Consider the following 22,630-nt stretch of genomic DNA (forward strand, 5'->3'; position numbering starts at 1 on the left):
GCCCAACCATCGCTCAATGGACCTGCCCAAGCACCAAATAAGAGCTGGGGAGACGTGCACACACACACACACGCAGAAAACGAAAGGTGGAAACACACCTGTGAGATGTAAACTCACAGACGCAGGCAAACGGAGACCAACACACACACACACCTTTCTTCCCAGCAGCTGACAACTATCTGTGGCTGCGAGAGAAAAGCAGAGCCTCTGAATGTTAAGTGCCTCCCTGAGGGAGGAAAATAAGGCCGCTGATAAGTTAGTCAGCTGCAAATCCAACAAGTCCACATGAAGGCAGAGAGGACGGCGGTGACACGACACACACCACCTCTCCACCTCGAGTCACACACTATCTCTGCTCTCACATCCACATGCGCGCAAACCATATGAATCTATAACACACACACGAGACAAAGACAAAAACACGGCTCAAAACAATGCGCACACACGCGTGCTTAAAGCAGGCTCGCTGATACAAACACACACTCCGTTATGTGAAGCAGAAAAAGCGAAATCCTCCCATTCGACTCCAGCAGGAGCTCGATAAATAAAAATAAATAAAGCGGCCGGAGAAGAGGGAGGAAATCAAGCTGAACGCAGGCAGCGTGGTGCCGGCTGCAGCGCCGCTTTGGATACGCGTGTCTGCCCCCCCCCACCACCATCTCCTCTTTTGCTAATTAGAATTGATTTATTATGGACCAGGTAGCTTATCAGGTGCCCGGTGAAATTACAATGGGTGTCCGAAGGCCGCGAGGAGAAAGGGGGTGGTTTGTGAGAAGGGGGTGGCGCTGGTCAATGTCGAATGGCAAAATCAATTAGCATTGATTGGCGAAAGGTTCATTTTGCCAAAGAGGACGCAGTCGAAGGGGATTAAACTTCCATGGCCCTCTGACAACTTTGATACGACACAATGGCTGCTTTTCTGGCTGCGGTGTAGTTAACAAGCTTTCAACAATATAACTGCATTTCTTTCTTTTCTTTTTTTTAACATTGCAAACACTGAATGCAGCTGTGGTCAGATTCCACATCAGGCATCGGCTAGTCGGGTCTGGCTGAGAAACAGATAGCATTGATCAAGTATCTGGGAGTGAAATCCCTCGCAAGCGCGCATCTTAATCCTCATCAAGCCGAAGCAGAATTCAAATCACCCTGCTTCAGGCTCCCGACGGGCGGACGCCACGTAGAAAGGACTCAGAAGAAGAGACGCCAACCACTTTACTCGAACTCAAGCGACCTCGACAGTCAATTTTACCCTCCTCACTACAACATGGAAAATGAACTTCAACTATTGCTGCCGGTCTCCTGCAGGACTCATTTGGGAAGTAATTAAACTATCCAGATGTTCTGGTAAATTTTAGGAAGATTTAGGAAAGAGAGAGTAAAGTGAGCTCCTGGTTGTTTTACTTTACTTGTTACATAATATCCTCAGCTGTGAAAACTGCTGTTTAAAATGCATCTAAAGTTACAAAATTAAGAGTTTAATGTACGCGTGTGCAGCCTCCCTCTGCGTGTGTGTGTCTTACCCTCGATGGCCAGCATGGCTCTCAGCTCCCTGTTCAGCAGTTCGAAACGCCTCTCCAGATCGTGCTCTTTCTCCCTGTGGCAAGTTAGAAAGAGGGGAGACGGGAAACACACACACACACACACACACAAAGTTCATCAATATGTTAATGACTAAATCATTAAGTACTTAAAGAAACCTGCAATAAACATCGATTCGGCCACTCGCCCGAACCTTCTCTGGCTTCGCATTAATCTACTGCACATAACTGATACTCATAGTGCACAGCCCTGGGTGAAGGTGTGTGTCTGTGTGTGTATGTGTAAGGATAGAAAAAGGGAAATAAGGAGCGGAGTTTGGGGGGTAGGGGTGAAAATGCATTAAAAACAGAAGATGAGGGAGTAGATGTGTATATGCAAGCGTGGCTCTGTGTGGATCTATCTGCCACCCGCAGCACAAATTGAATTCTTTCCTCTTTCAGCCATATTAAAAAATGAGCTAATTCGGCCCCTAATAGAATTTGTCCTTCACAGGCGCCGTTTTCTCTTTGCCTCCACAAAGAGAGAACAGAAAGGGCTAATAATCAGCCCTTCTGTCAATTGGCCACTTTAAAAGCCTCTCCTTTCCCACGATATAATGTGATTATGAATACTTCAGGCTCTCCTCCACTTGCACACTTTGAAATCCCTTCAGCCGCGAATGAGGAAAAAAAGGCAGCGCGTGTCTCCACCTGTCGCAGCTGACCACATACAAAGAGACTGCAGATAGAGTAGCGATCGCCACATTTCTATTGATTTTATATCCCTTTCTGCATGTAAATCAATGAGTGGATAGACAGAGAGGGGGTGAATGGAGTGGAGAGGACACTCCTGCCCCGTGCAGCTTAGACGAGCTTGATCTAAAGCTCGAGGAGCAGGTTTAAAACGCTTCTCAGCTGCTTTAATTTGACACGTGAGAAATTAAAATGGAAGCAAAGACGAGGCAACAGAGAGGAAGAACAGTACGCACAGCAGAGAGAGCTGGTTCTGTCTCCTGATGAGGGCGTTCTTCTTGTTGACCAGCATGAACCACTCCTGCATCATGGCCTCCTCCTCCTCCTTGTTGTTGCCTAGAAAGAGCACAGAAACACACCAATAAATAAACACGTTACAGGAAATGTTTCAAGAATAACACGTTGCTCTTTTGCTTTTGTTTTTTTTTTTTACAGTGGATTGAACCTGACATAAAAATTACAGCACGTCGTGCTACACCAGCATATGCACATGAAAAGCGATGAGGCAGATAAACGACGGAGCTGCTGCCCCCGCAGAGTCAGTGTGTCCACCAGATATTCATGTGTGGGTGTAAATACTCTCCTCGCTTATGTTCCCTGTGTAAACATTCACCTACTTCACACCATGCCTTCACAACGTCAATACGGCTTCAACCGGGGCGGGATTAACTCTGCGATTACCGTCGAGCGCCTTTACGGAGTGAAGCCTCTCACTGTAGGGCAATACATATCCCACCAATCACTCAGCAGGCCTTCAAAAAAAAAAAAAAAAAGTCTCTGGGACTCTCTACTGCTTAGTGTAATACCTGCTCAACACACACAGAGAGCTAGTGAGGCTCAGATGCATGGCTAATGTAAGCTTTGCCCACGCCTGGGGCTAAAGCTCTATGCTGTAACTTACTTACAAGGTACAATGGGATGCGCACAACTGATACAGACAAAGCACATCGAATCGAAAGCTTCAAATGGTAGCCAGGTAACAGTGACAGCCTCCATCGTGTTTGACCTGGAATAAAGACCAGCTGCCTGGGTGTGGAGTTTGACTCCCACTGTGCATCTGCTGGCCTCCGTGTACTAAAACCACATAATCGTAAGGTTTTAAACAACCTGTGATCACGCTCAAACCAGAAACTGACAAATGGTAAATAAATGCTCATTTAAATTTGGAAACAGGATAATAGTCTGAACATTAGCTGGATGGTTACTGTAAATTTGGAACCTATTTATAAAACTTTCTAGATACTGTTTAGTGCATCTTCAGGTAACTAAGTGGGGCTATTTCGGATAGTGGCAAAGATAACGAGCAGGTGTATTTATGCTGTAAATTCATGTAGGTCTGTTTAATCCCAGGCTTTTGCTCCAATTTTCATCCTGTAATGATTACACTGTAAGGTTTTACACCAAACCAAAGTGAAAAGACACCTCAGGCGTGTCTCTCGGGATCCAAAGGCTTTGATTAAACTGCAGTATTTGACACCCTGGGAATCAGGATGGCCTCACTGAGCAGGAACAAAAATAACAACAGTCTCAGCAGTGATGATTAATAAACACATAATAAAGATGCAAAATGCTACCAGTAAAATAATTATTTACTATAATTCTACAAATTCACAATTTATTTGTGAGTTATTGGTAATGTTATCTATTTAGGTATGATAAAAAAGACTATTACTTTAAAGGTAAATCTTTAAATTACCTACAGATGTTATGACTACTTTTTTTTAAGGAACGGATAATCAAAATTAAAACTAGATTTCCATAAAATAATACTACTAAGCATCTCTTTCTGCTTGGTTTGTTTTAACAATCTCTCACGTGTTATAAATTAAAATGCTATTTATTCTTTATCAAATCTCGAGGTCAGCTGAACAGTGTCAGCGGCGATAATCCACAAGGTCCCGTTTAACTCTGCAGCGGCGATATGAATCCTTCCATTCACTGTGGTAAATGCAGCAACAGTTTTAAGAAGATTTCCAGCATTTATTGTCTGAGTATTGTAGCTGTAACCACTGTATCATTTATTTGATGAGAAGCTGTAAATAAATAAATAACTTTGCTTCTTAGGAGACAAGAAAATAAGAAAGAAAGGAATTTTTCCATCAAACACACACACACACACACACCAGTGTTCATTGCAGCAGTGGGAGCATTGGGCCACTGCGTCACTGATGACAAAAGGCAAACGCGTGGATGTGTGTGGACACCGGTGAATGTGTGGACATTTGTGATACTCTGAGCCAGCAGATGTATGTAATTTCATTTAGGAGGAGGGAGCGGGAAGGGAAAATGAAAGAAAGCAAGCAACAACCCCCCCCCCAAAAAAAACCAAGCGAATGAAAGAAAGCTTCGGGATTTAGCGGAATCACGGGCTCGTGGATTACTGTAGTCAACTTTGAAATGGACGACACTCGGAGGGGGGATAAAGCCGGCGCTGACAGGTCATTGTGCTGCCTCGAAGTCAAATAAAACAAGCAAATAATAATGGCAAATATTAAGCTCCTGTGACATTGTGGCGAGGCGGGCTGGAAGACGAGAGGGGATTATAAAGCTATATCCCCCACCGCTAGCCAGCCAGCTGCTACCAGCCAACCAACAGCCACATTTTATGAAAGGAGGGAGGGGAGGCGAGGGGAGAGGAAGGCAGGGAGGTCAGAGGAAAAGGTGGGAGAAGAGGGAGGAGAAAAGGGTAGAAGGAAGGAGAAAAGGGAGAAATGAGGAGGGGGGTAAATATTGAATGTGAAAGCAAAATGGGATGACTGGAACGAGGGAGGGAGTGGAGGAGGAAAAAAAGGCGAGCAGGTGAGTCAGGGGATGGAGGGATGGAGGCAGGAGACTTGACAGCTGCTCAGCATCCACCTCCGACCTCTAGATCCTACCTGACTCTTAAAGAGACAGACTGGGCGCAGATTTATTGTTATAGGTGGGTGCTAAACCCCTTTTCAATCAATTAAGCATGAGAAAATCATGTTTTACTATACCTTTAATTATAGTTTTTGAGTTGTTGGGGGAAGAGCCTTTAAAAAAATAAAAAGTTATATAACTACATTGTAATTTTACAGGCCAATTGCATTTAATGAATTATTGAAAAGTCTTCAGATTATTTAAATAGTTTTCTACTAGCTTGACTACTCGATACGACTGAATTAACAAGACAACTGTACGCGATACCGTCATCTTAAACGTAAAAGTGATGGTCGTTTCAGTTTCATGATAATTAAGGCTCTAGTGCTGGGTTGGGGGTTTGATTCCCACTGGTGCAGCACATTCTAAAAACATCTTTGCTCCATAGAAAGCCATATGCTTATAGTGACAACAGACTGCTGAATGTGGTGGTGTATGAAAACAAATGGTGTAAATATCCTTGGCAGTCACCACTGACACTGTGTCTGCGAATCCAGCCTTGGCTCTGAGACATTGTGGATCCATGCTGGCTCTCAGGGGGCCATCTTGGATCAAAGCATCTGGCAGTTTGGCAGGGTGCATTCTGGGTCTTGCTGCTAGCCTTACATGCCACTTCTTAGTGCTCAACACAGAGCAGGGCAGAGCAGAAACAGGCCAACTCCAGTGAGACTGAAGCAATGAATTTGGCGTTGGTACAGTGTGTGATGGGGACATCAAAGGGTTAGCGATGAAAATGCACAAGGTTTATCGCCATTAATATCATCCTTAGTGTTACCTCAGCTATCAATGCAGCTGTGCTGGTGAGAAACACACAAGATACAATCAACTCAGACACACACACAGAGCTGAGATACAACTGATAGACATATCCCAACAACCCCTCTATCTGATTGCCTGTCTTCCTCTTCTCTTGTTCCACTCCCGGCCTCTCGCAGAAACGCAACCAGGATACAATGACACCAACTGCCGTGTGTGGAGGGAGGCTGCTATCCTCGAGGCATGAAGCCAAGGCTGGTTAGCATAGGTCACTGTGTTTGGGAGCATCCATATGAGAGATGGTGAGAGAGAAATGCAGAAAGAAATGGAAAAAAAAGGGGTACAAAGGCAGCCTCTATAGCCAAATAAGATTAAGATAGCAATCTTGGCCAATGTTCCATTCAGTGTTGATAGGAATAATGAAACTCACCCCGAGGTGGTCAAACTGCTGCTGCTGTTGGCCTGAGCTGCTTTGAATTAAGAGCCCCATGCCGCCATGTGCTAAATGTACAAAATCCATGCTTTAGCATTAGTCTTAGTGAGTAAACATTAATTGACTTTAACTGGCATCACTGTATTTTTAATTGGTGACTAAAACATCAAACCAGAAGCTGCACTACTGCACTAAACCTGCAATTACTGATAACTTTAGCTTTAAATTATCGGTGTGTAGTTTAGCTTCTTTTAGCTGCTCCCTTATTTGCAAGCGGTCGCCGCAGTGGACGGATCTACTTGGATGCTTCGGGGATTTGCGTCTCCCTCTTAAACCAGTGATCGATGTTAACCCTAGGACTAGAGAGCGACAAAAAGACCAAAACAGATCACAATGAAAATGCTGAAAACAGGAATGTATGCAGATGTATGGGGCTGCTCTTTATTTTCCTGAGATGGCAACGATGTCAGTTGTTTAGTTTAGCCACCGCTGTGGAGAAAGCAGAAGTCACAACATAAAAGAATCTTGCAACAAATTACAAATTTAATTATGAAGTTAATCTGTAAGAAAAGACGGCTGCTAATGTTAACTGCTCTCAGCAACTAATACTTAAAATATTTTTTTCTCTTTGACTATTGTGAAAGAGAAAAATGTATTTTCTCTTTCATTATTGTGATCAATGGCTTCAAACGGCAACATGTGCAGTATTTGCACATGAGATGTTCATTCTAATTCATACAAATTGCAGTAAGTGGATGAGCAGGGTGTCCTGCATTTGTTCTTCCCTGGAGAAACTTCTGTGCCTTGAAGGAAGCAGCTTGGATAACCGAGGAAAATGAATGCGACAGAAAGAGAAACACATTAAAAGCTGTGATCACAGCATGTTCATCTCAGTCCTTATCCCACCATTTTGTCATTTAATCCAATAGCTGCTAATCCAATTTGTCTATCGGACATATAAAAAGGCAGAGAGGAGGAGGAGAAAGAAGAGGAGGGGAAGGGAGGAGATGGAGCTGAACTTCTCTTCTGTGTTCAAGTCACTTTCTCAATTGCGGTTTATTTAGGGCAGAGCTGCACTTGTGCATCTCCCCCCATCGTTCTCTCCATCCGAGGGTCAAGCCCGTCTGATATCAGCGGGGATCGGGGGAAGAAGAAAGCCAAAGACACATGAAAGAAAATGAGAGAAGGAGGAATAAAAAGAACAGGATGAACATTGTTTCCTGTGATTAGGTAAGAGCTCGTTAAAAGGCTGTCACGGCAGTGATGTGAATATGCATGACAGGGGCCGGCCTAATCAGAGAGGTTTGTGCCGAGGACCGGAGGGAGGGGGGGAATTGTGTGTAAGTAGCCTACTGAAGACTTGATTTAATTAATGTGAGGAGAGGAGTGTCTTGTTAGGAAAGGAGACAGGGAAGGACAGAGTGAAGCTTGTAAGCAGGAGAGTTTAGGGAGCTCTCAAATTCAGGTTTACCCATAAAAAGCATCACATCTGAAGCTTACGCTCGTCTTTCTCTCCATTTCTGAAAATTAGAGTAACACTGAAGTCAAAGATGTACTCAAAGCTATGCACGCCAAATGTTAACACTGGTGAGATGTGTAAGAATCAAACTGCCTAGCCACTGCATGTGATTCCTCCTGCTCTCTCCCATTCTATTCTCCTCTCCTCTGGAGTGGTGCTGAGGGCTATTTTTCCAAGGGAGTCTTGTACGAGGCCTCTTTTAGGTGTCCTCAATGGCACAATGGGTCCTAGCTCATAGAGCAGATTCCTGCTTTATTGAACCTGTGTATAAGGTCTGGTGAATGGAACACATTAACCGATTCACACTCACCTCTTTCCTCTTGCTCCCCCCGGATAGAGAAAAGTAAAAATTCAGAAAAAAAAGAAAGAGGAGGGGAAAAAAACCCTCCTCTCACACTGAGGCACAATGCGTGCCTTTTCCACTGGTGTCATTTGTCAACCACTGCTTGCTTTACAACTTACAAAAGAGGTGAAGGTAGGGGAGAGGGAGAGGAGGAGAAGCAGGAGTAGGGTGCGGCAGAGTTTTGGGGGCACTGAGATTAATTAAATCTGATGCATAATCATAAGCAGGGCTGCAGAATTATTCGTTTCTGATTTCACGCAATATGCTGACAGGGGAAGCCCATCTTTCAAAATGCTGATGTTGGAAGAGCAACAGCACAGGCCTGCTGAATGACGATGAATATTTTCATCATACGATTGTTTTGTTACCATAATCAGTAATAAAAGGAGATCAGGAGGGGATGAGTGTTACGAAATTATGCTGGATAAGATAATTATTGCCTATTTAACAACTGTTTGGATGTGACTGGTGAAACTGACTCGGTGTTGCGAACTGTAAACCGAGCAGGAGAAAAATCCAGTAAAAACACAGCTGTACCTCTTTGTTGTAGCTTTCTGGTTTGCTTTGATGGTGATGATAGTGAACATCAGGTCCCATCAATTTCAGTTAAATCATGATTACTAAAGATTTATTTGGTAGAATTTTACTCAGGATTGTGTACTCGAGAGTTCACTGTGGGGAAAAAAAAAGAGGCATGACATAAAGTATTTTGAGGACCTGTATCTTTGACAGTTTTCATATGATGGCGAAGCTGATTTTTGAGGGGGTCAGGTAGGAGGCACTCACTGATAATTTTAAGAGTAAAAGAGGCCTGTGGCATCTCTCTCTCTCACTCACACACACACACACACACACCTGGGATTTATTCTGCAACGTTTCCTGAATCCAAAAGCTGCAAAATTCTTTTATAGAGTTTCATATGTGGAAACATGCTTTTTATTTTCATACATATATATTCATATATATTTCATTCATTTTCATATAACACATGCTGTTTTAGGTTAATTTTTAATATGGAGTCCTGATGATGAGCCTAGTTTGAGGGAGGAGAAGAGTCAGACTGTCAAAGCCTAACATGTTATCCTGCTAACATGTTTCTTCCTTTCCATCCGCCACTCTTCACCTCTTTAATCTTTTCTGTGGACTCTTCTAAATATACAGAAACAGAAATGTATGTGCGCATTAGGGCTGCCACAAACGATTATTTTGATAGTCGACTAATCACCGATTATTTTTGCGATTAGTCGACTAATCAGAGCATGCATCCATTGGAGGTACAGCTTATTGCACCAGCATGCATCTGCTCTTATATAACTATCATTAGCTTACAGCTTTAAGTGTTTAAGGTATGTGCTAACTAAAAATAAAGACAAGATGATAGTTTATTAAATTTTAATGAAATTTGCAGATTGTTTCAGTGAAGTTTAATAAACTCCTTGCTATCTAAAAACGGGATGCCGGAGTATTCTGGAGTATCTCACACTTCTGATAATCAGCTGTCTGCTTGACGTTTATTCAGCTGTGTAAAAACTATAACTTTAATCTCAGCCAAACCAATTTACTCAGGAACAAATAAAATACAAAAAAAGCCAAACAATAACATTTTTAAGTTATCTAAGTGACTTATATATGTTTAACCTGAGTAGCGAAAGACGGCGGTGGGTTTGAAAACGATTTGCCGAGAGTCCGGTGTTCTCACGGCCAGTGTTGCCAACTCCTCAGTAAGGAAAATCGCTATTGGCTGTCCTAAAAGTCGCTAGAAGTCGCCAAATGACGACATTGCCTAATTTGCATAATTGGTCATGCTAATGTAATTGTAACCTATGCTGTTGGAGAGAGAAATAACATCGTGGAAGAGACATAAAGCGAGTAAAAAAAACGTCCTAAATGCAGTTAGAATTTATTTAGAACTAACTATTTATTTAGAACTACAAATTAAATTTCTTTTAGCAATTATTGTTTTTTAATGTCACAATTCCAACCCTGCTCCTTTATCCGGGCCTGGACCGGCAAAAGTGACCCGAAATAGGCACTCTGGTGGAGTTACTGTGTGTGAGAGTGTTTGTTTATAAGTAGTTTTAAACCTTGTGATCCACAAAACAGCATAACAGTAAAAGAAGAATTGACTGCGTTACAGTCAGTGTGGGATCAGCGGCTTCGCTCATGCGCGATTCATTTGCCGTTTGGACGCACAGGTGTGAACGTCTCCTGCCCTGATAGCAGCTGGGGGAGGACTATCCTCCGCCTGTGAGCGCTTTGGCACGGGTGAGGTGTCCAAAGCAGCACCGCTGCTTGTTGAGAGTAAGAGCGATACGCGTTTTCATGTCAAAAAGTCGTCATAAATAAGTCTCCAATAATACCAGAAAAAGTCGCCAGATTTGTCGCTAGTCGCTTTTTAGAAAAAAAGTCGCTAAGGGGGTCTGAAAACTCGCTAAATTTAGCGACAAAGTCGCTAAGTTGGCAACACTGCTCACGGCTCTAGTGAGCCTTGCCCCCGGCTAGCTATCGAGCTAGTGGCTAACAGACGTCTCCGAAAACGTCGGAGCGCTTTTAAAAATATGTGGTGTCTTGATGAACTGAGCAGATATTTGAGGTTTCCACAGTTACATTCTCGCCTAAAAATATGTTAAAAGTTTATTTTGTGACCCAGAAATAATAATAAGAGTAATATTAAAACTAACTAGCTGCCGCCATTGTTGGAAACTGTGCTGGGCTGCGCTATGAATTCTGGGACAGAGCTGATACTTCTTCGGGGTTTAACGGCAGCTGGCATCCTTGTACATGCAGTGCTGCCATCTTCTGTTTCAGTCCGTTATTACACTCTTAAATCCTACTACTTATTCCTGTGTCTTTTGTGATTTACAAAGCTTCAAACGACTCGTCGACTATTAAATCAGTCGACTATCAAAACGTTGACTATTTTGATAGTTGACGTAATCGTGACTAGTTGACTAATCGTGGCAGCCCTAGTGCGCATGCACACACACACACGCGCAAACACACACCACTGGGTAAACACATTTGACCTCAGAGCCAACAGTAGAGCAACCTCCAAACACCTCTACCTCAGAAGCTAAGGACAGATGGGAGCTTTGGCAAACAGGGTTCACATAATAGACTGAGTGAGGAGATGAAATGCTCATATTAGGAGGTTTCATTTTCACACACACGCATGCACACTGAACAGCAGCTGAAGAGTATATTTGGACAAGAGAAGTAATTTCTCCTCTTTCAACTTTCTTTAGCGTCTCATTTTAAATATTTAAATCAAACATATTTTATTTGATCACATAAAGGGGCTGAAAGGTGCTCAGATCAGAACAAAATAAGTGCCATTCCCAGAGTGTTTTTCTAGGAGAACCAGCCATGCCGTGACAATCACAAATATGCACTCTGCCTCGACTCACCCCCGAAGCATCTCCTCCTCTCTCCTCCCTCCCCCATCTCCATCAAATTGTGTTTCTGCTACAAATCAATAAACATTATCAGAGAGTGGCAGACTATGGGCTGGTGGAGGCAGCTTCTGTCTGTTAAAGCCCAGACCGCCCGGTCTCTATCACAGCCTGGGTGAGAAGGCCAGGAGGAAACAGAAAGATGCACACAAGAGAGAGAAAGGCGGGCAATGTGAGTCCACGAACGCACACACAAGTTATAGGGATTTACAGTAAACATAAGATGGAAGCAGAGTGCATATAAACTGAGCCACAATCAAACACAGATATGCTCAAACAGAGCATTTGGAGCATGTGTAGTCCTGCAGAGTGAATTTTCACATCCATACAAATGGAAAAAACAACCACAGCGAGCTGACTGGAAGAGAAAGGAACAGCAGTGAAGCACTGAGGTGTTTAACAATAATCCTAACAGTGCAGCACAGGCTGTTTTGACCATGCCATTCAATGTCAATAAGAAATTAAAGGGGGGAAAGTAAAAAAAAAAACACACAGAGTCAGCCTAAAGTCAACAGCGGCTTTAAACACTCCCTAACCCATTAGGCTGCTGTATCACCCACTCTATGCTTGTCAGCTCACTTTAGCTTTAGCGTCAGAAATCCCCACACTCTCCAACGCGCTACACGAACCATTTAACTGAGCCCTAAATAAGATGATTTTCAACTTGTCTCCACTTAGCTTGGGGCTGGAAAAGGAAAATCAGGGGGCCTGCCATACGCCATTTCTCAATTACCTTTCTCATTATTGTCACCCGTGTTCATTACTACTATTATCACCCTTCCTTTTCTGTTGCACCCCCCTGCCCCACTTTAGGCTAGCTCAGGCCGTTGTGGCTGTCGTGTTGGATGAAGAGAGGGGAGAGGCGCGGCAGAATCGAGAGCTTTTTTCAGGGCCGGAGCACTTCAGGTAATTAATATAGCAAGAGGGGGCAGATGAGAGCAGACGGAGAATATGTGAGTGTATGTACGCCTGTGTGTGTGTTTTTGCTGAAATGTCTGATTGGGGAGCTCACCTGCCGATACCCCCTAAAAGGTATTTCATTAGTGGGCCTTTTACCATACAAGCAGAGCAACAAAGCCTCAGTTACGCCTGTCTCCACTCCAACTCGACAGGGCCCTCCAGGACGTCTGTAGCTGTGTGTGGGAAGAGTAAAGAAGAGTGGAGGAGCAGAGAGGAGAGGCTATCCCTGTTCATAATCTCATGACAAAAGGCAAAAAGGCATCATCCTATTACCAGTGTGATCTTCACCAACTCCTGCTAGCCACTTTCCACAGGGGGCTCTCTTTTATTATTAAGGTGAGTAGGTGATAGGGAGCAGGAAAGGCGCGCGGCGCCTCCCTATTAGCCCTGGGACAAGAGTCGGTATGAAGGGGGAGAGAAGAGCGGAGAGACCCCATGCTAGGGTCCTGTTTGGAGTCTTTTTCTCTTTCTCAGAATGAGAGCCTTTGCTTGGACCTTCGGGAGGCGGCTTCTATTAGGCTTCAGTGCTACAACACAAAGTGTGAGAGATTCTTCAATCAAGCAGCTCAATGCCAGAAGTGATGATCACTGGGAAAACATCTTGAGCTCCATCTGTTGAAACTCATTTGTATCTGGTTCACGTTACTCCTTAGCTCCACCGTTACATGGCAGCAATGAGGTTTTGGGGGTACAGATTTAAATGAGGTACATTTATTCAAGCTGAGCCTTGGTGGTGAACTCCTGATGGCTGATATCCACCAAGTCCTACGTGATTTGACCAGTGCTTCTTAATGCATAAAAACACTTGTACTGTGGTTTCAGTCACAACGTCACAGAGGTGTATTTTTGAGTATCCACAGCACAGTGAGAGAGGAAAGAGGTTGGGGGAGAGAAACACAGATTAGTCTGTTTTTTTTTCCTGAGTGTTTTGTCTTCATCTTAGTGGGGGGTGCTTTGCTCTAGCCTCAGGTTACACAAGGGAATTGTGGGAAATAAAACTAGGCTGAGCTAGGTTTGGAATAACAGCAGTGCTTGACCTACCATTAAAACATACAGAAAAAGTATAAGTGTATAAGTGTAAGCTTGTGCTTTACACTAATAAACTAAAGATGTTTTTGAGTACTGCAGGTAGTACTGAAGGTCTCTTTTAAGATAAATTTAAAGAATATGAGTGATGTGTAAGTAAATGGTAAATAGACTATATGTACATAGCATCTTTCTACACAATAAGGGCACTCAAAGAGCTTTCTTACTAGAAGCCACATTCACTCAGTCACACACATTCACACGCACACACTCTGATGGACACATCAGGGTTCTGCATCCTGCCTGACGATACTTCAAAGGAGTCAGGGATCGAAACACCAACCTTCTGATTAGTGAACGACCTGCTCTCATATTTGAACCACAGGCACGTCTATAATTCAGCAAAACATTTTATATTTTGTTTTCCAGTTCCACAATTTCAGTATATTTTAAGTTCAATTTATCAAAAAAAGGCTTCAATGATTATTTTTTTCACTGCCTTTTGGTGTCACCGCTTGAAGAAAAAAAAATTAGAAATAACATTTGAAATAACAATTAGTAACAATTTCACTGAGTTAATAATTAGTGTCATTGTAAAGTCTTTATAAAGGTGGTTTTTCTAAAATGATATTGCAATATATTTCATAAAGGTGACAGATTACATGGAGAAAAAAATGAGATTCAAGAGTTATTTAATATTATTAACTGTAACAACGAACGGACCCACCACTGTAGCAAAGACATTTGGGTACGTTCTAATGACTACAATGAAATACTCTGCAGAGAATCATGACTAACACTTGTAGAGTAGAAATATTTATTGCTGCAGAAACCTCGAGACAAAGACTCTGTGATGATGAAACAGATCAACTGATGGAGATGAGGTGGGTCAACTCCTTGTGTGATTAAAACACACGATTAATCACGCGAAGACACTTTGTAGCATCTGTGATAGGTAAAGGAAACTTTAAAGGTAAACTCAGAGAGAGCCTTTAAGAAAACCTCAGGATCATAAACAAACTAATTATAGTGGCTTTGTCGCCTGAAGGTTACAAGGCTACGTGAACTCAGCGGTTAATTCTTTTGACTGCAACTGACTATTGAGCCTAAGAGTGCGTGAATAAGAGCAAGAGGAGCAAAGTGACATCACAGAGATGTGTTAAGTAATGTTACATTTCTGAACTCAAAATGAAAGCATTTCTTTTTGAATGTTTAAAATAAGTATTTCATCATGAAATCAAAACATAAATCATATATTGCTTCAAAGTTATAGTTTCCAGCTACAGTATTTGCTTGTGCTCCTGATGCTTGATGGTGAGATGATGCAAATGGCAACAAGTCACTGCTCAGTCTGGCTCCGCTGCCGAACAACTGCAGTCACTTCAGTCAGTCAACTGCAGTCGCCGTTCCAGCAGGAGGACACTTTAATGAGCACTTTACATCACTGTGCATTTATACATGGAAGAATCTTACACATAGATGCTCGCGTGCACACGCTTTCCTGCCTGCATAAAGTCAAATATTTGGTAATTCCGTCTGATAGACTGAAGTTTGAAGGCCCTTTAAAGGTATGTTAAACGTACAGATTCTCAAGAGATGCACACCATCCATCCTGACAATCCACACACACACATACGCACGCACGCACACACACACACATCATCATCGTCCTCCTTTCTCCTCTGTAGCCCAGTAAAAAGCCTGTGATGACCTGGGTGTGTAGCTTATTAACCTCTCCATCAGTTCTTATCAGCCAATGAATAGCCCAGTCATCTGCCTCTCCTGCTGAATCTTAGGGTGAAAAATTTCTCCTCACGTAAGGGCTATAATTCAATCCACACAAAAATCATTTAAGGAGCACACACATGTACACGCACGCACGCACGCACGCACGCACACACACACACAATGGGGACCACAGTGGAAACCTTTTGTCAGCCTTGTTCTCGGTGGGTTTGCAGGACTGGCGTGGACCAGATGTTACAGAAATTCTCAAACAACAGAAGGAGTGTACATGGCGTGTTTGTGTGTGTGTGTACGCGCGCGCTGTGTATGCCTGCCTGCATGCATGCATGCATGAGTGTGTTTGAGGGCGGGAATAAATTAATGGCTGATTTCTCCCCTTGCTTTGATGGCATTAAGAGCCCTCTTCTTCTCAATGTGCCGCGTTAAATGCTTTTCTCTCCTTCTTCTTTTCCATCCGTCTCTCCCTCTTTTTCTTGACAAGCAGGGCCACCCAGCAGAAAGCAACTGATGCAAAACGCCAGAGTAATCTCCCCCTCCATCCACCACCGCCACCACCCCTCCCCGCTATCTTTAGTCTTTGACACAGTAGCCATTATCTGTGGGATTTAGTTAAACCAAACCTTCATGTATTTGTTAGGCCCTGGGTTTGTTTTTTCTTCTGACTGCTCTGCTTGAGTGTGGTCAGGCTGCGAGGAATTGGAGGGGCGGGGGTTACATCATCAGTACAGCCTGACGGAGACTCGTGGAGGGGGTCTACAATGCCATCTAGCTGGATCCTACTCATGATGGTAAATATGTTAAGCTGAAATGTGCAACCTTGTTTGTTTTTGCTGCTGCAAGAACACTAAACCCAGACATTAAAGGCTCAAACATGATTGATTTAAGCCAAACCTGAAAAATACTGTACGTCACTTCTGTTTAGCATTATCAACCCAACATTGATTCCAGTCAAATATGGGATAAAAAAAGAGGTTTCTTGACTTTTTAATAAAATTTACATCCTTAAAAAAGTGTGGAATGAACCTAAATTTCCCCTTAACCAACCTAAATATTCCAATCAAACTTATTAATAATCAAGTCAAAACCAATGCGATTGTGCTAATGTAGCTAAAAATGATATTACCTAAACAGGTGTTTGACCAGTAAACAGGTTATACTGTATTATTTAGAGATACGTGCATTCAAGTGCATTGTCTTTTGTCCAGTTTTAATCTCATAGCAACCATCTGCTACAACACAGACAATCACAATTAACATAAATGTCAGTCTCATTTCCACTCCCATCTCACATTAAAACCAAGCCTTTCCTCTCTGCCACATGCAGCCACAGAGCTAAAAAGCACTGTAAACGAATCATGTTGAAACTCGCAGGTAAGCCAGGGCTCGGCGGGGCTAAACTAAGGTTAAGCCATGTGGTTTAGCTTCCCGGGAATGTGTTTACACACACACTGAGGTGTGAACCATTTAGGGAGCTTAGAGGGGTGGAGAAACACGAGTTGATTTAGCGCTAGTGTAAACGCCGGTACCTGTTGACGGGTGTTAATTGGGACAGCTTAAGACAAACAGCATAAATCTGTAGGGATTCTCAGGCTGGCCGAGCAATCATCGAGCTGCAGGAGAGCGAGCAAAATAAGGCTGGATATCAAGTTACTTTTTTCAATTAGTTTCAAACTGTTAGGACCTAAAAGCAGTCAACAGATGTCTGTAGTCATGATAACTTATTCTTCAACCTGATATGAATAAAAAGATGCAGAGATGTCAAAAGAAATTCCACCAGACCCGAAGCCATTTCTACTGGGTTTGTATCTAAAAGAACAGAAATGAACAAATATTAATGAACCACAGTGTTTTAAAGCAGAAAATCCTAACAGCACTGTGGAAAAAAACAAACCAGATGTCAAACATTCCACCTGAAACGAACGCATATATCCTGAAAGAGAAAAGAAATATATTATAAAAGGGTTGTGGGCCTTTTTTGAATATTTGGATTTCATAGACGTGTTGAGTAATTAATTCATACTAAGTATGCTGTGTTTGCTTTGTTACACACGTTGAATGAACAAAAGTTTTATTAATATTTATTTTCTATACTTAAAATAATAAATATGAATAAATTAGGTGTCTTGATATGAATTGTCATGTATGAATATAAGAGGATAATTTTCTGTTCATTTTTGTTTTGTTTCTGATTTCTTTGTTTTTTGCTGACATTTATTTTTAAAATATTAACAAAGATTATCATGAAAAAAAAGAAGCAAGCTTTGGATAATTTTTGTGTAGGCATAGGCAAAGAATAGTCGCTATTTTCAGCTTTAATTGTGACGCACAGCCTGGTGAAGCCACCTGTAGGTGGAGGATTTTTTGAATGAAGTAGTGAGAGTTTGTAAGATGTAGAGAGTGGTGATAACCCCCAGTGGAGGACCCCCCTCAACCTGCTGACAGACAGCTGCAGCCTTTTTAGCATAAGTGGCTCCGCCTGCTCCATTAGCAAAGAGAAGAAGGAGGGTGTGTGTGTGAGTGTGTGTGGGGATGGTGGGTGGGAGGGAGCTCAACCCCCCCTGGGGTAGATGTTAGAACAAATTTGAGGGGTGTCATATTACACGGCTTGTGACAAGAGGCCGAGGGGAGGTGAATGATGAATTTACTTAATGAATTAATCTGCGGACCAGTAATGGCTCCGCTAACAACATTAGTCATCCTTCTTACATCTCTGTGTTGCGATTCCTCCCTCATCTCTTCCTGTTACACAATCATTTTATCCACTCCTCCGACAGCCGTTTCCCCTCAGATATCAGCTTCTGTTTCCCGTGGTTAGTTACATTTAACTAACTGGAAACTACCAATTAATAAAGTCTTTCTATTTCTTGATAAATACTCAAACTTTACATTGTCTTTAATGTGTTTATAAACACACCTTTCAATCTGAAATAGCCTTAAATTAACACAGACACCAACACCAGGCTGATGAAGCTTCTGATTCAATACACAGATGCAAAATTGCAGTGTTTAAATAGACATTTAAATGGAAATGTATTGGGAAAGACAGCTGTTGGTATTTGTAGCCTGGAGTGCTCATAACAATGGGGAAATGGGGAGGAGTGTGTATGGGGGGGGGGGGGGGTGATGACAAGCAGCTGTGTTAGCAAGTGAATGGTGTAATTACTGGCCAAACCTCTGTCATTAACCTGCATTGTGGAGTGCCACCACATCAGTTACCATAAGAAAGCCTTGATTAATTGACTGCAACGATGAAATTCAATTATGTTATTGGGCTGGAGTTTTTAAATGGAATAATAATCAATTATATAATGGAGGGAAAAAATAAACATCTTTAGCCAAAATGTGCATTGGAGGATTATCATTGAGAAGAGGTGAAAGCAAGTAAAGTAAGAGATGGCTGCAAGACTGTGGATTAAACTCTGACAAGCCAAGAGAAATCCCCCCCACAAAAGAAGTCAACAACAACAACAACAAAAAAAAATCAGTAATTTATTGCTCAAATTTAACAATTTAATTAAAAAAATCATCTATTTTCACTTTATCTGGTTGTGTGGATCTCTGTGCTGCTAAAAAGATTATTTTTCTGTCCTCTGTGTAGCTGTGGGTGTTCGCATGTGTGTGTAATTTCAACACTCGCTTGTCTGTGACGACGTGTTTGGCAGCTTGCAGCGTGCTTTGGACCGGCTGCTGCATGGGGTCTCAGGCGAAGAGGCAGCTGATGAAAGCGTTGGCGGGATGCTCCAATAAAGAGCAGATTATCATAAGCGGCCATTGTCCACCTCCGAATTCTCTCCAACAACCGCCCCCCGCCCCGGCCTCCTCATCTTCACTTACTCACCCTGTGGCTGAAAATGTTAATCGGCGCCATCACTGGCAGGAAACACAGATGGGCTGCCCGGCCCAGTGAACACAACTTTACCTAATTCTGGGTAACCGCTATAACGAAAGAAAATATAGCTAAATGACACAGGATGATTTCTGCTCCAGTTTGGAAACAAATTTAACTTGCACGTCTCTGTACTAAGAAGCCACCCCCCCTCAACTCCAATCCCCTCCTTCCTCCCACCCTCCCGGTGACTCCATCCACCCGGCTCGTTTTATCTGAAGATTCTCAGACAATGCCTAGAGGATCCCATTCCCTAATCTTCCTAAAAATCCCCCTTTCATCCCCACTGTTAAAGAATGTATGAAAGGCTGACACCGAGCTGGAGAAAAGCAGGAGGGGAGGGGAGAGAAAGAAGGAGAAGAAGAAGGAGCAGCGCACATCTGGGAGTGAGGGTGGTGTTACTGCGCTGGACTGTGAGGGTGGAGGGCGGGAGGAGGATGGGAGCTCCACGCTGGTCGCTTGTGCTCAGTCCTTGCAAGTTGAGTAATTAAATTGTTTTGCTACTCAAACATTCAAATGGCCGAGGAGATTAAGGGCATGGGCGGGAAAGGGAGTCTGTGTGTGTGTGTGTGTGTGTGTGTGTGTGTGTGTGTGTGTGTGTGTGTGTGTGTGTATGTGTGTGGGGGGGTGTTAATCTGTGTTCTGACCCAGTTGAACCTTAGAGTCACACACACACACACACTTCACACAAAACAACAAGAAAAAAAAAAAAGCTCAAATCCTTTGTTTTGTTCCCTCAAAGGCAAGAAAAAGGCAATGGGGTTTTAAAGTAGTGATCCCTAGATTTCTTTTCTTGCCCCATAGGGAAGAACGGTGCATTTGCTCCTGAAGTGAATTCAAGATGACCACAAACACATTCCACCGTGGTCTAATACAAAACCATTTGATTGAAAGCAAGTGCTCTTTTCGTAACCCTGACAACAACAACAACAACAAGAAAAAGACCACGGGCTTTGAAAAGAAGGGAGCGCATCTTCTCTTGGCTGTGTCTATCTCAGTTGCCACGAGCTTAGCTTACGAACCGAGTCTGTGATTATGGATAAACAATAGTGGCAATCGTTCTGTGTTCAACTATCTCAATCAGAATTCACACAGTGGACAAGCTTTCAGCATAGCCTGTGTTTATTTTGGGAGGCTCAGGAGGAGAGGTGAATGTGGAGAATGTCTATCTAAGAATGGAAGAAAAAAAAAAGCAATCAGAGGAAAACGTGAAAAGCAGCACCTGAAAAACAAAGTGACCGCTGATTAAAGCCAACACTAAACCCTCTCCTCTCCCTCCATCTTTCAGTGTGTGAACTGTAGAGGGTATTATACTCTAAACACTTTTTCTTCTCTCAGTGCTGAAAGATTAGACTGGTTATCCCATTAAAGTTGGTAAAATGCCATTCTTGTGTCTTTAAGCTCTCGTATAGGAGGTCAAGATGAGTCTGCCTGCGCTTACAAGGCGGGCACGGATGTAATCTGCCCAAAGTTACAATAATTAATGTTAAGCTTCTTCAGCAATACGTTTGTGAAAGAACTGGTCCTGATAATATACTTAAAGCTGCACATGCTGTTTGTGTTGCCACGACAAGAAAAGGCAGAGCTTGACGTGCACGCGTACTTGCGAGAGTCCCTCTGCCACTCACGTAGCTCAGCTTAAATCTTTAGTCAAACTATAAGCTGATGCTGCCACAATGCTGGATTAGGTCGACAGGCATGGGAAAGAGAGTGAGAAGGCGGCTCACTTGATGCTAAAGAAATATAAACTACACATGCAGCTACAACAGCATCTTTGAGATGACAAGCAAAAGGACACGTCGCTTAAAAAGGAGAAATTAATCTGAAATGCAATCATTGGTAAATTCCAACTAAAGATTATTTCTTTAACAGGGTGGCATTCATACTTTTAAGAAGCTGAAATCTGATTTACAAGTAGATGAAAAAGCTTGTGAAACAATACAGATGGATGAATAAAACTTGGACAAACGGGATTCAGAGCCACAGGTTGACATTTAAGCAGCTGCAATCCTCCACACAATCACACGGCAAGTCAAAGCGGCCAGCAGCCTTTTCCGATGTGACGGCATTGACAGTCCGTGCTGTCCCTTCCTCAGATACCGAGGGGGATACTGCATGTGTAAAGTACATTAAGCTCTTGCTGGAATCCTTCCTTGTGCCATTCTCCTCTCGTCGACTCTCAGACACAAAGGCAGATTAACGGAGCGCACGCCATAAAAACCCTGTGTCAATCTTATCGGCTTGGAGTGCAATTTTTAAATGTATGTTAATCTGGGGGAGCTAAAACTCATTCTCTCCTCTCTCTGCTTGTTTATCTCTTATCAAATGCGCAGTAGGTGAGGGGCAGCTTTGCGGTGCAGCTAAGTGCCATTATTTGGATAATTGCATCCATTGTTGCTGGTTATATAGCTATTTGAAATGGGAGGTGTGTGTAAATAGGTGCAGGGGCCAGGTAGGGGGTGGCTGAGATATATTCAAAAAGAGGCCAGGGGATTTTCTGCGAAGGCTACATGATGCATTTGAATGCTTCTTCACACCTAAAGCTGAATTTTCAATAAGCAGTGTTTGATATGTTTTTGTCTGTGCAACAATACCTTCAGAAAATAACAAAGCCAAGGTCAGGAGCGTTACATGCACCAGAAGAAACACACTAACAATGAATGGTATCTTAACAGAAATTAAACACGTACAATGAAACCGTCACAAACCGAAGCTTTTCAGTGTGTTCCAGCTCTTTTGCATTTCTAAGGTGGTCAGATACCCTAACACAAGTTAAATGACACAGACAGCCATGCATAAATCATAAATAATGAATATGCTTCGGTTCAAATAGAAATCAATAAACTCCAATAAATATTTGGTCTACTGCAGGAGGTGAAACGTTCTCCTAATGTTGCATGTGTGAAGGACAGTACTCCCAGTGGTGCAAGAATAACAAGTTCATTAGTCGAGGGGGGGTGCCGCAGGAATTCAAATTCCCCCCCGACCCGGGCCCGGCCTCTGATTGGCTGGCTGCGTCGGCATGGCGAGACTCATTAGAGCCCAGCAGTAATTAAGAGTTGTTAGAAAGTGAATTCTCCAACCGCAGATTAGAAAATTAAACTATTTACTGATTACATATTAATAGAAGACAACAATGGCGCTTGCCATAAGCTTGGAAGGCAACCAAGGAATAAATCTGTGTACTTAATTACCATAAACAATGGGGGCATAGAAATGGAGTTTTATGCACACTCCCTCCTGTAATGTGTCTGATATCAGAAGACACTTGACAATTCTTGTTCAATTATCTCTATTATTTAATGTGCTGTGAACTGCCTCTGAGTAAATAAATTAAC

At 42.7% G+C, this 22,630-nt stretch overlaps 1 protein-coding gene across 4 annotated transcripts in view; it reads right to left on the reverse strand.

Moving 5' to 3' along the window:
• The window catches only part of ehbp1 (EH domain binding protein 1), a 167,847-nt gene that overhangs the window by 13,328 nt on the left and 131,889 nt on the right, over positions 1-22,630 (reverse strand). For all 4 annotated transcript variants that reach the window (XM_085183552.1, XM_085183553.1, XM_085183554.1 and 1 more), the window contains 2 exons: positions 2,507-2,606; positions 1,521-1,594 (listed from right to left, as the gene is read on the reverse strand). In XM_085183552.1, coding sequence (XP_085039678.1) covers positions 1,521-1,594; positions 2,507-2,606 — 174 coding nt within the window. The remainder of the gene's footprint in view (positions 1-1,520; positions 1,595-2,506; positions 2,607-22,630) is intronic.

Source organism: Neolamprologus multifasciatus, chromosome 13 (genome assembly GCF_963576455.1).
Source record: "Neolamprologus multifasciatus chromosome 13, fNeoMul1.2, whole genome shotgun sequence".
NCBI classification, from domain to species: Eukaryota; Metazoa; Chordata; class Actinopteri; order Cichliformes; family Cichlidae; genus Neolamprologus; species Neolamprologus multifasciatus.